The 18,092-nt window shown below is 35.6% G+C and overlaps 1 protein-coding gene across 1 annotated transcript in view; it reads right to left on the reverse strand.

Moving 5' to 3' along the window:
• Nucleotides 1–4,083: 4,083 nt before the first annotated feature.
• LOC150079434 (vesicle-trafficking protein SEC22a-like) overlaps nucleotides 4,084–18,092 on the reverse strand; it is a 115,543-nt gene continuing 101,534 nt past the window's right edge. The window contains exons 6-7 of the mRNA XM_090383067.1: nucleotides 16,086–16,154; nucleotides 4,084–4,284 (exon numbers count right to left, since the gene is read on the reverse strand). Of these exons, the coding sequence (XP_090239193.1) occupies nucleotides 4,084–4,284; nucleotides 16,086–16,154 (270 nt within the window). The remainder of the gene's footprint in view (nucleotides 4,285–16,085; nucleotides 16,155–18,092) is intronic.

Below are 18,092 nucleotides of genomic sequence, written 5' to 3' on the forward strand. Positions count from 1 at the left end.
TGTCTAGAGAATCACTTTTTTTCCCTCAGTTGAACCAGTACAAAGCTTGACCTAAAAATCCACTTTGCCACCAGCATTGACCAGTCTAGACCTATTATGTGTAGTCAAGATCTTGGAAAAGGCATCGTTTTCCTGACCATCTCACACGAAATCCTGCCAGACCCCTCTTCTTCTTTAAAAATACATTTTACTGCATCAGAAAAATCATCCATCGCTAATCTTAATCTCTCTATCTTACGATGCCCACAGTGTCCGGAAGACATGGAGGAATATGTTGACCTATCTTGATCTCGAATCAGCCTTTGATGCATATTGGTCCCTCAGTTCCTTCTCCATACTCTAGCATCATTACCACATTTATGGGGACATGCTGTGATCAAGACAGAAGCGTACCTTGATCCTTACTGATGATAACCATTTCCTAGCATGTGATCCTTATCCTTTGGTAATTAATAAAAGCAGGGGCAGGCCATCCCAAGGGTGAAAGGAGTGCAGTGCACCCAGGCAGTGCATTGCACTCCTTTGCAAACCTGAAACTTGCATACACATATCAAGAAAATTTTAAAGCGGGGCACCACATACCCTAGGAACGTCCCTGAATAAAAGCAACTACCTAACTAATGCTGATGAGGTAAAGATATCAGCAGAGATATTTTCTCATTAGATACTGCCATGACAGTTTTCAATGAAATTGAATTAGAACTTCAGGCACTCTCAACATCTCTCTCTCTCTCTCCACATTCAACCTTCTCTATATAAATCCCTCAAAATCTACTGTTTTCTCATTAAAACTGCACTTAACACCCATCATAACCTCCTTGGGTGAAGTAAGAATCCTCTCGTGAGTCGTCTTTCTGACGAGGAGGTGATCGCTGACAATGTCTTTCCCAGACCACACTGAAAAAGTAGCAAAGAAGTATTGTTCCCTCATGTGGGTCAGCATACCACGTGAAGGATAAAGCCTTCTTTACAAGAGATTAACATTACACATCTATCCCAGTATCCTTTATGGAACCCAAAGACAACATCAGCTGTTGAGTTCCTTGTTTGTCTAATCTCAGTGGTAGACATTTATATGTAATCTCTGGTTCTTATCTGTATCTATTTGTTTGTTACTAAGAATTGTGGCATCACCTTTGTTATGGTAGGAACAGTGTACCTATTTCTATACAATAAAGGTGTTTTATTTATTTAAAATCCATTTACAGACACCATAAACAGGTAGTTATACAAATGCCTTCCAGAAAGTCTTTTTTCTTTTCTTTTTTTTTAAATAAAAGACTGTTTCTAATTGTCTTGCTCCAATTTATTTTATTTGTCACCAATCATTTCATTAATCAGTTCAAAATAGCCTATGTAATAAATATACTGGGTAATCATCATCAGCCATTTTCAATCCACTGCAGGATGAAGGCCTCTCCAGCAACTTTCCAGTTCCTTCTATTTTGAGCACTGGCCATCCATTTACTACCCAAAAACTCATGAATTTCATCTATCAATCTTCCAGGTTTTCTTCTAGCTCCTCTTGGGTACCATTCTGTTATTTTCTTAGTCCATCTGTCATCATGTCTTCGAGCTATGTGTCCTGCCCAAGACCATTTTAGTTCTTTAGTTTTGATAAGAATGTCCTTTACTTGAGTTTGCTGCCTAATCCATGTGTTTCTCTTCTCATCTAACAGTCTGATTCCCAATATAATTCGTTCCATTCTTCGCTGTGTAGTTCTCAGCTTCTCTTCCATTCTTTTGGTGAGTGCCCAAGTTTCACTTCCATAAGTCGTGGTGGGGAGTATACATTGGTTCATTATTTTACGTTTCAGACAAACTGGGATATTGCTCTTAAGTATGTTATCCATCCAAAATTTATTCTTCTCTTGACTTCCAGCCATTTATCATTATTACAGCTAATAACTTGTCCCAGATAAGTATATGACTCCACCTTTTCAATTGCTGCTCCTTCAATCATTATTTCCCTTTCCGTGGCATACTTGTTCATCATTACTTTTGTTTTAGCCATATTCATCTTTAGTCCAAAATCCTTACAAACTGTGCATAACTGATTAAGATTTTCCTCTAATTCTTTGGGATCATGGCTTATGACCACAATGTCATCTGTAAATGGTTTAGGTACTCTCCGTTCACATTGACTCCTTTCTGCGACCAGTCTAATCTTCTGAAAGCTTCCTCAAGAGCAGCAGTAAACAGCTTCGGAGATATTGTGTCTCCTTGTCGAACTCCTTTCTCGATTTTAAATTTCCTACTGTCTTTGTCTGGTTTGATAAAGGAGGTAGCACTCTCATATATTTTCTTCAAAATCATAATATATGGGGTATCTGTGCCTTTCTTTCCAGTGCCTGAAACATTGCCTTATGCTGTATGGAGTCAAATGCCTTTTCATAATCCACAAATGCCAGGCATAATGGTGTTTTATATTCATTTGCTTTCTCCATTAGCTGTGATATTACGTGAAGGTGACAATCCTGTCCTAAAGCCAGCTTGCTCTTTCAGTTGATTCTCGTCAAGTATTCTTTCTAATCTGTTAGTAATGACCCTTGTGAACAACTTGTAGATGTGGGATAACAAGCTAATTGGTCTATAATTTCCAATTTCTGATTTATCTCCTTCTTTATAGAGCAAAACTATGATTGCATTATTCCACTGTTTAGGCGTCACACCTTTTCTAGCCTTGCCAGTTTTTGTGTTATGTCTCTTCCTCCCAATTTTAACAACTCTACGGTAACTTCATCTTCCCCTGGAGCTTTCTGATTCTTCATTTTCTTCAATGCATGTTCTACCTCATCAGGAAGAATATCGGGTATGCCGTATGTGTTGCTACTTTGCAATCCATCTTCCCCACTGCTGGCATCATTCCCTTGCTTCTTGTATAATTCTCTATAGTATTCGTCTGCTATTTGAATTATGCCTTCTCTGCTGTTTATAAGTACACCATCGATATTCTTCAGTTTCAGTATCATTTGTCTTTCTGTATTACTGCTCATGGCTGCTGATTTAAATCCTTTGTTTTCCCTTAATGCTTGTTCTACTTTTCTTGTGTTAAATCTTCTTATGTCCTCTCTGAGTCTCTTTCTAATGGCTTTGCATAACTCAGTATACTCAATTTTCTCCCTGTCAGTGTTTTTCTTGCTCTTCATTTGTCGTCTTCGGTTCATCATGACAAGTGTTTCTTGACTAATTTTTTCTTCCTTTGATTTCTTTTTCCCTATAGGTTTCTTGGGCTTTATCACTTTCAGAAAGTTGTAATATTCCTCGTCGATATCTTGGTCCTGAGCAGTCTGTAGAAGCTCAAACTTGTTCTTAAGTTCCAGTACATACTGCTTTTTCTCCTCCTCTGTTATCTCAAAGACCTTGTATTATTTACTCGAGCCAGTTTTTTCCTTTCCTTTCCTACATCTATATCAAGTGTACATCTTACCATTCTGTGATCGTTTCCAACATTTACCTTATTCAGGACAGTAACATCATTCACAATATATCTTCTGTTAGTGAGGATGAAGTCGATTTCATTAGTTGTTAATCCATTCAGACTCTTCCATGTCCACTTTCTGTTCACCCTTTTCTTGAAAAAAGTGTTCATTACTGACAGTCCTTGAGATTCTGCAAATTCCACAAGTCTTTCACCTCTTATTTCTTTCACCAATTCCAAAATTTCCCATAGTTCCTCTTTCTGCGCTGTTTTGCCTTTTTCCAACCTTAGCATTGAAGTCCCCCCCTAATAATAGTGTATTTTCTGCTCATCTAGAAGACTCTCAATTTCGGTGTACATTTCTTCAACCTCTTCATCATCATGGCTCAATGTTGGTGCATAAATCATTATAATCTTTAGCTTGTACCTCTTAGAAATCTTGAGTATTAGTCTTGACCCCCTTGGTGATGTACTTTTGAATTCCAAAATGTTGTTTTCAAAATCTTTATGGATACTGGGTAAAGTATTCATGAAATAGTTTATTTCCACATGGTCTATGTGACATGGAAACAAAAATAAATTCTTGCAAGATATTTCTTTTATTTGATCAAAACATTTCAAAAATTAAAATATTTTATGTACATACATGACAGATTTTTATTTTATACATTATAGTTTGGCATCTTTGGCTTTGACTGCCTAAAAAGTACACATGCAGTTGTGAAAGCTGCAACTCCTACATGAAACAGAACCTGCCACAGGTCTCTGATATCTTTGAGATACATATTGCAGACTGCTATCAGTATCAGACTGGACCAATTCAGAAATGTTCTTTTTGCAATGTTATTAAAAAGTAGGTAAATCTGAAAATATAAAAAAAATTAATAACACACATTAAAATATGTGAAAAATATTGCTCCTTAATAAAATATAATAAAAACGTGAATAGACTTATGAAAAAATATCAAATTATTTTTAAATACAACTTGTATCTTAAATTTCGAATAAGCAGTAAAATAATTACCTCTAAAGAAATCATTATCTATGTAGCTGTTCACAGTCTGATTAGTGTGACTGTTATAGCCACATTAATATTTTTTTGAGATATGTTCTTGAAGCTTTGTATTTTATTTTTTAAAAATGAAATATGAATAAATACAATTATTGTGCATTAGCATTAGTAGAGGCATATGATGCAAGAAAGCAAGCTTATTCAGCATCAGCCAAAAAAAAAAAAAAAATATGACATATTTCATAAACTAATCCTGTTTGAAAAATTCATTCAAAGAAAGCCAACAAATTACCTTCTTTTCATCATAAAGAATCTTACAGTAAATAGTGACATTATGAAGTCTCTGACAACATACTGCTTCTTTCAACACTGGGATCGGGAATATGACTCATTGTTTTTCCACTTTTATTATGATTTCTCTTAAACTCTGAGGTTCAGGTTGTTTGAAAAGGTACTAGAAATTGCATCATTGCTATCAACTTGCATTTGTGCCTGCAGCTCAATAAAATTTTTAGTCAAAGGTCTTCTCTGTGAGACTCCGACAATTCATTTACATCTTCAGTACAAACTTTCAAGTTATGGTGTTTTGGTATATTTGTTATATCTAACATTTTCTTTGTGACTTTTTCTTGTTTTTTTTTTTTGAAATGATTCTCACTCCCATAAGGAAATTATAACCTACTTCCAAAACTTCATGAGTTGTTACTTCCCTTCTGTCAGTGGCAACAATACTCTGAGCCATGTTTCTTTTGAAATGATACTGCTTAAAGGTGAAAATGATCCCTTGATCGACAGACTTTTCTTTTTCACCTCACCAGTTCCAGAGGTACCCTCACTTTATTTTCTCTTTTCACTCATCTGACCCACACTGTAAAAAAACACTTTTACAGCCATGAAAATTGAGAATGTGTAATTAGAGCAGTAATGTGCTTGAGATGCTGAAACAGTACCAAAAACTAAACCCAAAATCTCTGTTTTAGTTTCATGTTTAGATTTATAAGGCACATTAGCTTGTTTCTAATGAATAAATAAATTATATAACATAATATAAATATAAAATAAATAAATATTTTGTTCATACTCCAGAAAGGTCACAGGAATCAGAAGTTTGTACAATTGCAGTGATTGTTTACTAGGATAACATCATAGCGTGCTAAACATGTGAAAATGTAACTAACTACAGATATGTGTACATATATATATCGGACAAATGGTAACACCATGGAATGTATATATCAGTGAATGTACAGGAACAAAGTGTTAGGTGTATATGTATTACTGGTTGGGAACCACTGCTCGAAGTGAACGATAACTGGAAGGGTCACATTGGGAAGTGTATTTGTGAGGGTAACTGCTTATATGTTAAAAACAAATCACTATTCGCCACCTACCTGTCTTACTTATACTTAGTACAGTGGTTTTCAACCGGGGTGCTGCAACAACATTCCAGGGATGCCACGTAATTTGGGTGTAAGTTACTTAAACTTATTTTTTTTTTTTAATTTATATATTTATTTCATTATAAAAAAGGTGTATGGCATCTTTTTAATTTTGTGGTGATCTATAATTGATGTTTATTTAGTACCTCTCTATATAAAGAATAAAATTATTATATAAGTACATATAATTTGTATTATTAATTGTAATTTTGTTTCTAGTTATTGTAATAACTATCATATAACAGATTTTTTTAATATTACACACACACACACACACACACACACACACACACACACACACACACACACACACACACACACACACACACACACTCGGATCTAACAGGCAGAAAATTGAGTACGGGTGCCACAAAATAAAATAAATTGGTTAGGTTAGTGCTGTATTTTGTTTCAAAATTTTTAATACTGAATGCAATTTTTATTTTTTAATGGTCCTCAAATTATTGGTTCTTAGAAGTCCTAATGACATGGTATAGATATATTCTAAAAGCTGATAGAAAATCTACAGAGAGTTCTTATTTCATTTCTGGTTGCCTTCCAATCCAGGTATCTTCAAAATAATCAACTAGATTGTGAAGAACTTCATTCTCTCTCTCTCTCTCTCTCTCTCTCTCTCTCTCTCTAGAAATCACTGTCTAATGGTGTCACAAAAGAATGATTAACATCAGCCTCTGGAACAAAAGCCAGGATGATCAGTTCTCCTTTCCCCTCCACATGTGGAGGGAAAAATCAGATTTCAATTACAGTGAGAATAATGGAAAAAGCACAAGGAAATATATCTTTAATGCATTAAGAGATGCTTTTTCCAAAATCTGTTATGATAAGTAATGAAAAACCTTGTTTCAGATTTTTGATTAACCTTATCGCTCTGTGTTACAGTAATTTTAGTTTTGATAATGAATCCAGAGCGCACAGGCCTCTTTATTATATGATTAACCTTCTATAGATTTTTATTCACAATAAAGCATAGTTTGAATCGTACAATTTTTGTCCATATCTTCCACAATGCAGTACATATCTGTACTGCATTGAATAATGGAAGAGTGCATTTGAAAGTACCATTAGCAAACTACAGAGTACTGCTTTTCAGTAATTCAAGATTCTTTCTAGTTGCAAAAAAAAAAAACATTTCCTCTGTTAAAGCACCACTGTCAAATAATAAAAAAAATTTCTCTTTTACAGGGAAGGAATTTTTAAATTTAATACACTGGTAAATTTAGGAAGAACATTTTGATTTATCTTTCTTATGCTCCGAAGAACCTTTTGATGACAGGAACAGGTGGAAGAGATGATGCAGCAGAGAATGACAGTGAAGTGGTTCCATTGCTAATGATTTCTTGCAGGGTCCCCACCAAAGCATTTGCATTTTCTTTCATCCAGTTTTTTTTTTTTACCTTCAATAAAACCTGTAAAAGTGAGGCGAACTTTCTTGCTACACCTCGTTCATAAAGTATTAGTATAAGACTAAATTCAACTGGGCATAATATTTTTAAGAGTTATAATTATCTATATAGGGTGTTTCAAAAATGATGGTCAATAATTTAAAGGTGAAAAGTACAAACTAAAATAAGCAAAAAAATCCCAGTGAACATTGGGCGGCAATGAACTGTTTTCGAGATAATGCACATTTTCTGTTAAGATCCGCCACTGACTATGGGAGCACTAGTTTAGCAAAAAGCTGTGAATCCTTTGCTAAGGGTGGTTTTATTAAACATAAGATAATATATTTTTAATTTTTGGTTTCAACACCACAGGATTTTATAGATGTTACAGGATGTTCTTGCTAACACCCTCTCCTCAACATCAGGTGTTATGCTCCTAGGCTTACTGTTTATACTCCATGTGTGAAGCACCCATGTTCTCTAAGGCATGATGTACCTTGATGAATGTGCGCCTGTTGGGCTTTTGAGAAATGCTTCTTGGTACAAACGTGCAGGCTCGGGTGCACTGCCATTGGCTTTACCATACATGAAGTGCATGTCTGCATACTCTTTGTAACCTCTTTCCATGTTGAATCCTTTGACAAGTACTAGCATGCCTGCTATGTCTCAGAGCATTGAGAGAGGGGAAACAGAGAGAATGAGCATAACCTAACCTAAACAAACAAGTCAGTGGTGGATCCCAACTAGAAATGTGCAATATCTCAAAAACGATTCACTTAAGGACCCATGTTTACTAGGCTTTTTTTGCATATTGTGGTCTATATAATATTCGTGTAACATACCATAGAAAACTCTTAAACAAAAAACTACTTTAGTAGTTTTTTGTTTAAGAGTTTTTTTAAGAGCATCATTTTATCTTTTTGTTTAGGCATCATCGTTTTGTTTAAGAGCATCATTTTATCTTTTTGTTTAAGCATCATCGTTTTGTTTAAGAGCATCATTTTATCTGTATCTCATATCATATTGTGCTCTTCCTTCAAGAGTTGCCATGTATTGCACTACCTCGAATAAGTAACGCTTCACTAAAAGAAGACTATTGTTACTTATTCTCAGTGGGCACCACCACCCAGATGGCACTGTTTCATCGACAAGTACTAGTATGCAGGTACCCACCGACAAAAGGCCAACAAGCCTTGAAACGGTGCGGTCTGGGGTGGTGGTGCCCACTGAGAATAAGTAACAATAGTCTTCTCTTTTAGTGAAGCATTACTTATTCGAGGTAGTGCAATACATGGCAACTTGTGAAGGAAGAGCACAATATGAGATACAGATAAAATGATGCCCTTCAAACTACTAACGTAGTTTTTGTTTAAGAGTTTTCTATGGTGTGTTTACACCAATATTATACAGGATTATTATATTATATTCTTAAAGATATGATGCCTTGTTGCATTAAATTTTACTTAAATATTGTGGTCTGTACAGTTCACCTTAGGTGCCTCCATAGCCAGGTGGGAAGGAGCAGCAGTGCGTACCACACGCTTCTTGATTATACCAGGTTTGAGCCCGTCACCACCAAATACGGAGGATGCGGAAAGGTCAGGGAATGACCACCGCATATCCTGGAGCAATATCGCCTTAGTTGCTAATGCTCCTAAAAACCAAATAGCAAACAAACAAACAAACAAACAAACAAACAGTTCACCTTTAAATTATTGACCATCCCTTTTGAAACACCCTATATAATATAGGTGTAAAAACACCATAGAAAAGTCTTAAAGGGAATAAACTATGATAGTAGTGTAAAAGGCATCATTTCAACTGTATCTCATATTGTGCTCATTCTTCACAACAAGTTACCATGTATTGCACTACCTCGAATAAGTAATGCTTCACTAATAGACAAGACTATTGTTACTTATTCTCAGTGGGCACCACCACCACCACCACCACCACCCAAACAGCACCATTTCATGGCTTTTTGGCCTTTCACCAGTGGGTGGGCAGGCACACTATGGGTGCCTGCCCACCCACCGATGAAAGGCCAAAAAGTCTGAGAAAGAGGAAGAATCCCATCAGCAATGAGATTGTTCAAGCCAGTCAAAGCCTTAAACACCTCAGTCAGATCACCTTGCAGGTGCCTAGCCTCCAGACAATGCAATTTGCAGAACTGACGCCTTCCTTGGTAAGAGCACCCCTTTGTTCAACTCATCAATCTCATTGCTCTTCTTTGTACCTGTTCAGCAGCTCTACATCCTTCCTAAAATGTGACCTTCAGACCTGTATGCAGTACTCAAGATGTGACATGACCACTGCTTCATAGAATGGGATAATCACTTCTTTATCCCTGCTAGCAAAATTCCTGTATACCATTGACAAAACCCCATGAGCTGTCCTGGCAACCTGTCTCTCACTGCTCCAAGAACTTCATATCAAACTGCACAATTATCTCCAGGTCCTTTTCATTTTCCACTACCTGAGTTTAGTACCACACAGTTGATATATTATTCTGGTATTACTGATACCCATATGCAGTATCTCACATTTGTCAATGTTAAACATCAATTACCATTTCTCAGCCCACCTGCCTAATTTTTCTAGATCTTGTTGCAGCAGCATACCTTCATTATTGTTTTTAACTACCCTGCCAAAAACTAAGACATTAAGCCTGATATCCTTCATCAATGTCATTAATAAATACAGAAAATGACAATGGGCCCAGAACTAAACCCTCTGGAACTTCACTAATAACATTAGTTCATAGAGAGCAGCATCCATTGATAACCACTCTGTCTTCTACAACTCACTCATCCCTTTATCAGTAGCAGCAACTTAACCTTAATGACACACTGCTCCAATTTGTACAGTAGTCATCCACATGCAACAGTATCAAAAGCTTTCCTGAAGTCTAAGTATATAAAATGTAAAAATGATTTTTTGCATCCAGTTCTTTTGTCACTGCATCACAGTATCTAATCAAATTGGTCAGACAAGACCTCCACTTAACAAATCAGTGTTGTGATTGAAGTATAACTGCACTCCTGTCTAGATGGTCCTGCATTATTTTTTTAACCAGTGGCTCCATTATTTCCCCTGAACAGAAATTAAGCTAACAGATCACCTACTGATCCCCCTTTGTGAATTGGGGATATATTTTCACATTTTCAGTCCATAGGAATCTTCCCTGAATCTAAAGATTCTCTCATAATTGTGGCTAGTTTGCTTACCGCCTTTGCTGCCTCCCTTAATATAATTGAATAGATCTCATTCACGCTAGATGCATTTTTTTATGTTTAACTTCAACAATTTATTTTCCAGTTTCCTCTCAGTTATCACAAAATCATTCAGCTCACTGTAGAGTTTGATAAACTTCTGGCATCCCCTTCCTAAAGAATTCCTCATGCATGAAGGTAGATGCAAAATACTTATTCAGCCTGTCAGCAACCTGAATAAGTTCATCAACAGTTAAGCCACTGACAAAGTAGACTCATCACCTTCCTTTTGCTGTTAATATAAGTAAAGATGTCTTTGCTGCTTTTCTTCTCTTTCTTTGCTAGAGACATCTTGTAATCTGACTTGGCTTGTCTAACTTCCTTTGTGACTTGATTGCAGACTAGTTTATATCTACCACAGGCTTCTGTATCACCTGATAATTTATATGCATCCCATGCATTTTTCTTCTCTGCCACGTGTCTCAACAGTTCATCTGACATCTATTTAGATCTAAGTCTCAAACAGTATTTCTTAGTTAGTATGAAAAGATTAGTTTCAATATTATTCCCCTGAATGCTTTTCATTTAGAATTTGTTGTTGGTAACACTGTACAGAATTTAAAAACTGTTTGATGCCATTATAGTCTCCTATATGAAAGCAAAAACTTCCCTTTACCATCATGATAGTTACATTTTTAAGTAAATCCCGCATCAATATACTGTGATTACTGCCACCTAGTGGTCTTTTTATCTGTAGATTCTTAATGCCTCAAGAGTCGCTGCTGATAACCAGATCAAGACTATTGCTCTCATGTTGCCTCTCAAACATGCTGCAGCTTCAGGAAAAAAATCATCCAATAAATCCACAAAGGTCATGCTAGTGTGCAAGTGACCAACCCAGAAGTTCAAGTTAATATCTGGAAAGTCAAAATCCCCCATTATAAGACATTCTGATTTACTGGCTCACTCTATTTTCTGTATAGTTGTGCTCATCCCACTCATTCAGCCTGTAACATACTCCTCCTCATTTTTGTTTTCCCAGTGCTTAAGTCACGCCAAACTGATTCAATATTGCACTGGCCAACCATGTAAACTGGATGCACTGCCTTAGATTTTACGTGCTTAGCTAAGAGTATAACCCCCCCCTACTCCTGTCTGTCTTTTCTGTATACCATTTACTCCATATGTTCAAATTCTACATCCCTTATATCTGAGGGACACCAGGTCTCTGATATCCCTACAATGTCTTCATTTGATGGCTTGATGAGTACTTAATATTCATCAAATATATTTACTGTAATCCTAATATTGATGTACATACACCTGTTCTTACTCTTAGTTAACTACCACCTTAATCCTCTTACCTCCTTAATCCAAAACATTCAAATATTAGACAGATTTTCTTGTTTCCTTTAATGTCATATCATTGTATACTAATGTTAGCACAGCCCTTACTTTAAAGAAATTAAAAGAATGGTTCACAAGAGAGACTGAATTAAAACAGCGAACTACAATTTCCATTGATAACACTGTTGCACTCACTTCCCTACTTATTCAAGCCTGATAGTTTAAATTCAACACTGATACAAACAAATATATGGACTTCCTAGGTAATCGGCCCACTATCTGAAATATATTTAGCTTCTATAGAAGATGATATTCTTAACCCTTTTCCCTCCCACAGTCAAACTTTTCATTTGTTATGCAGATGACATACTTATAGTTTTCAAAACACAAATAGACCTTTTTAATAAATTTAATAATTTTCATCAAAGACTTAAATATACATTAGAATATGAACAGAATAATAATAGCATAAACTTCTCAAAGTTAATAAATTGCACACTTGCATTTATAGAAAAAGGACCCACAGACCAGTTCTTGCATTTCCATTCTCATCATCCATACAGTGTAAAAAAAAAAAAAAAAATCAGTTTTATTTACTCAAATACATAATGCAATAAAATATTGTAATCATGAAAATAACTTAAAAACAGAATTAGAATATCTAACAAAAACATCCCTAAGGAGGAAATATCCTTATAACCTCATACAAAAAACTATACATTAAGTAAAAAACAGAAGTGAAATTCAGCCTGCAACAAATAAACTGCTAACACAAACATCAGCATAATTCTTCCATATCACAGCCAATTTGTGACACAACTTAGGAATGTATTTTAGGTGCTGATATACTGTATTTTCCATTGTATAAGACGCACCTTAATTTTGGGGCCCGAAATTTGAAAAAAAAATGTATTACATAGTTATTGAACTCAAGTTTTATTCATGATAAAATTCATACAACTCCTCATCACTGTCAAAACTCCCATCCATTAGCTTGTCCTCATCTGTGTCTGATGACGAATCACTGTCTTCATATATTGCCTCATCCTCAGTTCCATTTATGGCATTTGAAATGCCACACTTCTTAAATGACTTGACAACAATCTCAATCTTGATATTATCCCAGGTACAAACTTCCCCTATAGTTGGTTTCTTCACTCTTCCTGCTGGTGTCAAATTGTCCCCAGAAGACTTCATCCATTGGTTCCATTCATCTCTTATGGCAGCTTTGAAGGGTTTGTTAATGCTGACATCAAGTGGATGGAGCCGGGATGTCAAGCCTCCAGGTATGACAGCAAGTTTTGTTTTTTGCTCTGCAGCAACCTTCTTCGTGTTTTTTGTTATGTGTGCCCTGAACTGATCAAGCACCAACAGGGCAGGTTTGCATAAGAGCCCACCTGGTCTCCTGCTCCAAACTTTCTCAAACCAGATCTTCATCCCATCCTGATCCATCCAACCTTTGTCATGAACGTGGACAATCACTCCTCGAGGAATGTCTTCTTTTGGCATTGTTTTGCGTTTGAAAATCAGCATAGGAGGCAGCTTGGTTCCGTTGGCACAACAAGCTAGAACAACTGTATAATGGTTCTCTTCATGTCCACTTGTCTTCACAGTTACAGTTTTCACCCCCTTCTTATCAACAGTTCTGTTATTTGGGACATCAAATTGAAGGGGACTTCGTCCATATTTGCAATCTGTCCCAACTCAAACTGATGTGTCTTCCGACATTGAATGACACAACGATGAAATTCAAGGACCTTCTGCTCATAGCTTTCAGCATCTTTTAGGCAAGGATGGTGCTTGTACGCATGCTTAGTCCATTCCGTTTCATGAACCTGAAGCACCAATTGTGTCCTCCTTTGAAATCAGTAACTTCTTTTTCATCAGCAATTCTTCTTGCCTCATGCTGAACCATCTTTTTGGACACAGGAATTCCAATTGCCCTTTGCTCTTCAATCCATATCTTCAATTCCCTCTCTAAATCAGGCCATTTTGCTGACTTGCCTCTCATGGCCTTCTTCTGCCGTGGCGTTTTCAGTAGGGTTTTTTCTTCCTGTAGCCAGTCTCGGATTGTTTTCTCAGTTGGAGGAGGACCAAACTTACGTTCAGCAGCACGATTTCCATTCACTTTTGCAAACTGGATCACTTTTAACTTGAATTCAGCACTGTACGAAAATCTTTTCTGAGTCATAGAATATTGAATGTTTTTGTTAGATATTCTAATTCTGTTTTTAAGTTATTTTCATGATTACAATATTTTATTGCATTATGTATTTGAGTAAATAAAACTGATTTTTTTTTTTTTTTTTTTACACTGTATGGATGATGAGAATGGAAATGCAAGAACTGGTCTGTGGGTCCTTTTTCTATAAATGCAAGTGTGCAATTTATTAACTTTGAGAAGTTTATGCTATTATTGTTCTGTTCATATTCTAATGTACATTTCTGGGCAGAACTGGCAAAATGTAACCTAATATACTGGTAACAAGTGCGAAACAATGAGCACAAAGATAACAAGTGCAAAAAAGCGGGAAATGCAAGTAAAAAAATCTACAACCACTGTATAAGATGCACCCAGTTTTTAGACCCCAAATTTTTCGAAAAAGGGTGCGTCTTATACATGGGGAAATACAGTATCTTTAATTTTCTCATTGTACAATAAAATCAATACTTTTTTCAATAGATAGTTACAAAAATATAACGTCATAGATATCAATAATTGTATTTAATTGTACATTTAAAGTGTATTTAATTCCCTGTCAACAAGACTGCAACGCACGTTACATTGGAAGCACCACAGTAAGATATGACACATCAAATACATCGAAACCAGAGCATATTACCATAATGCAAGTTTAAAAACATCACGTCATACCATTGAGCTCACTACTCATGTTTACTCTTACTCTTCGAACCAACAACTTAAAACTGATTTGGCAATGGTTTTAACAAACTCCCCTCAGTTACAAATTGACTACTGTAGACTCACTTGTAATAGAATTGTTTAACACAACGCATCACCAATACTTAATTCTTAATGCCAAACTATCCTCAGCTTTCTTACCAATTTGGAATTAAAGTAATATCAAACTTCCATATCCAGACAAACTGCATTATGAGAATTGAAACATATAATCACCCCTCTTCATTTTGGCATCACTAACCGATGACAGTCATAAAGCCTCTGTCAGGCTCTCAGTTTTTAGTGCTTCAATCAGATGTACATTGAGAGGCTGAACCTTTCTCTATATGATTATTTTAAGCAGTTCATCCCATTTACTTTTAACTAACTAATAAAGCAGTTTAGAGGTAAGCTCCTGAGATTTTTAGGTTCTCGTTTATAATTTTTCACAGAATTAAAGGCTGTCCATAAATCTAATATAGTCTGTTAGTCCGTGCACCCCCCCGCTCCAGCTAGCAGTTTTTCCGACCCACCTAACACAGCCTCAATTGCATCAGCAAATATTCTTGCACCCTTTCTATTTAAGTGCATCCCATCCCTGTAGAAGCAGTCTCCCCTGATAACAACCACAGATCATGCTGAGAAAAATTCTACCCCATTAGTCTTGCACAATCTCTCCAGGGCCAAACTGATTGACAAGACTCTCATCATGTACTCCCTCTGTGTCTGAGCAGAATTCCAGACACTTTCAAATTTAACCCTAACTTGTGACTCTCCTGAACATTGTTCTGTACTTGTTAAGCAAATCCTCAGATCTCCTACTCTTAATGTCATTAGTGTCAGTGTGTACAACAGTATCACCTTTTGTACCCTTAAAAGATGATATCTGCTCTACAACCTACATCATCAACTTTTGCCCCCTGGTCCTATTCCACCTATCATTTTTTCACACAATATATTTCTCATTTCCTCGACAATAGCTACCTCCTGTGGGATCAGTGCATTCTGCCTTGGGGTTGCTGCTGTGCTGCTTGATGTTCAAGTGTGAGCTTTGGCATTGAGGTGGGCAGATGAGAACTTGATGGGCTCCAACATAATTCCTTCGAGGACATCTATCCTCTTCCTCAAGCTCTAATAAACACCCATCAGAATGCTGAGTTGGCATCTAATATTCTCACACTCTTACATCGGACACCCCACTCCTTGGCAGTATCAGTATTGTGTGTGTGTGTGTGTGTGTGTGTGTGTGTGTGTGTGTGTGTGTGTGTGTGTGTGTGTGTAGAGAGAGAAAGAGATCAAGTTATTTTTTGTTTATCATATAATTTTCATTGTATACAAATTGCATTTACCTGAACAAGTCCTAAGCTTGCTTCAAAAAGAAAGGCAAAGCCATGAAATGGACTTGTGCCATCAACTTCCTACAATAAAATAAACTGTCAGAAGATCTATGTACAGTTGAAAACTATATAAAATTAAAGCTAATAATATGTATATAATTTTAAGTATATAACATATATATAACATATTATTATATACATATAATAATATGTATATAACTTTAAGTAGGTTAATAACTGCTTAAAGTTCTTTTTTTTTTTAATTAATTTATTTTCAATTAGGAATAAAAATGTAGCCGAATGGAAGGCATGCAAGTTCAGAATTTTTTCTATTTCCTTCATTCTTATTCAAATATTCTTAAATTTTTTCTGTATCTACTCCATGAACCTACCTTCTACCTAGCAATTCCAGAATACAAAAAGAAATTTAAGAAAAGAATACCATAGGCAAATCATGAAAATATCTTATGAAAAGAGCCTCCATGGCTCATTTTACATAGTAAAATCTACTATAACTGTTTAGAAAATCAGAAAAAAAAAAAAAAAAAAACCCTTAATACAGCAGATTATCATTATAGTCAAATTAATGGTCATAAAAGTAAACAACACGCTAAATAGAGCATAAAACAGAGAAAATTCTCCACCATCCAAGGAGGAATCTTGCATGTGAACGCCACACAAAAATTAATTATTCTTGGTATTCAAGAAAGTTGGAGCAGTATGCATTAAGGGCAAGTTGCTACAATGGATAAAAGGATGGTTGAGTGGAAGAAGACAGAGTGGTAATCGATGGACCTGTTCTTCGTGGACTAATATTATTAGTGGTGCCCTCTAGGGTTCGGGTCAGGGCTCCCATTCACAAATTTTAAAAAAACTTAGATTGCAACTTAAATAAACCCAAAAAAAAAAACCTAGTTTTCATCATATAGTATAGCAACACAAATAAGATAAAACTTACCATGCATAAATATCTTTTATTTAATTGTAATCAGAATTTTCATCCCATTCAGTTCCCTCCACATTTATTTTTTGAAGTTCTTTGAACATTTTTTTCAAACGTTCTTTGAACATTTTTTTCAAATGTTCTTTTATGACAAGTTCTACCAATTCTGATTTAGGTTTCCATGTATAGCAATTTTGATTAGATCTATTTATCGCTTGTTTTGCCATTAGTCTATCTTTCACAGTTTCTGGTTTAAGGGAGTTTGTGGATTTTGTTTTTATATGGTTTACTTGGGAGAAGATGCTTTCTACACTTGCTGAAGAGTGAGGTAAAATAGTTAGACTGGTAATAAAGTTAGATAAAATCTTATATTTAGAATTATTAAAGCCATCTTTTACATTACGTAGCAGATACCAAAACACAGGGATGGTTTTGTAAGAGAGATCTAAATCTTGATTTAAACGAAATGATCTCCATTCATCATCTAGAAGATCTATTTTGTCTTCAGAAACAAGATGAGGAAACTGCATTGCTAAATGGAAAATTGAGGATGGCGATTTGGCACGATCATGTATCACTACTGTGTCAAGAACATTGAGACTGGCGATAATTCCATCGTCATTTAGAGGAAATCTTTTTCTGATTTCCATACAAAGTTCAACAAGAAATTTTAAACAATCATTTTTAAACCTCTTTTCACTGTCACCAAGTGATGTTGAATTTAATAAGGCCATACAACAGCCTCCCAAATATATTTTATTCAAAGGCTTATGATTTATTGCATTGCTTGGATCAATTTCAATCAGCCTGCACGAAGTAATGACTTCTTCTTTTATGAAAAAACTAAGAATATTTTTATATTCAATCGAAACCACTGAATGAAGTAAGTGCAATCTGAAATGCTCAGATTGAAATTCAATATTCAGGCAGTTTATTTTCTCCAGTACATATCCTAAAAACAACAACATATGCTTGGTTCCTTTGGTGATCATAGTATTATAAATATTCCCTCCACCATCGATTTTGTCAATTTTTGATTGAGACTGAAAATAAAGAACTAACGCATCCCACTGCTC

This window comes from Mastigoproctus giganteus, chromosome 10 (assembly GCF_048544385.1).
Source record: "Mastigoproctus giganteus isolate SK-2022 chromosome 10, ASM4854438v1, whole genome shotgun sequence".
Lineage (NCBI taxonomy): Eukaryota > Metazoa > Arthropoda > Arachnida > Uropygi > Thelyphonidae > Mastigoproctus > Mastigoproctus giganteus.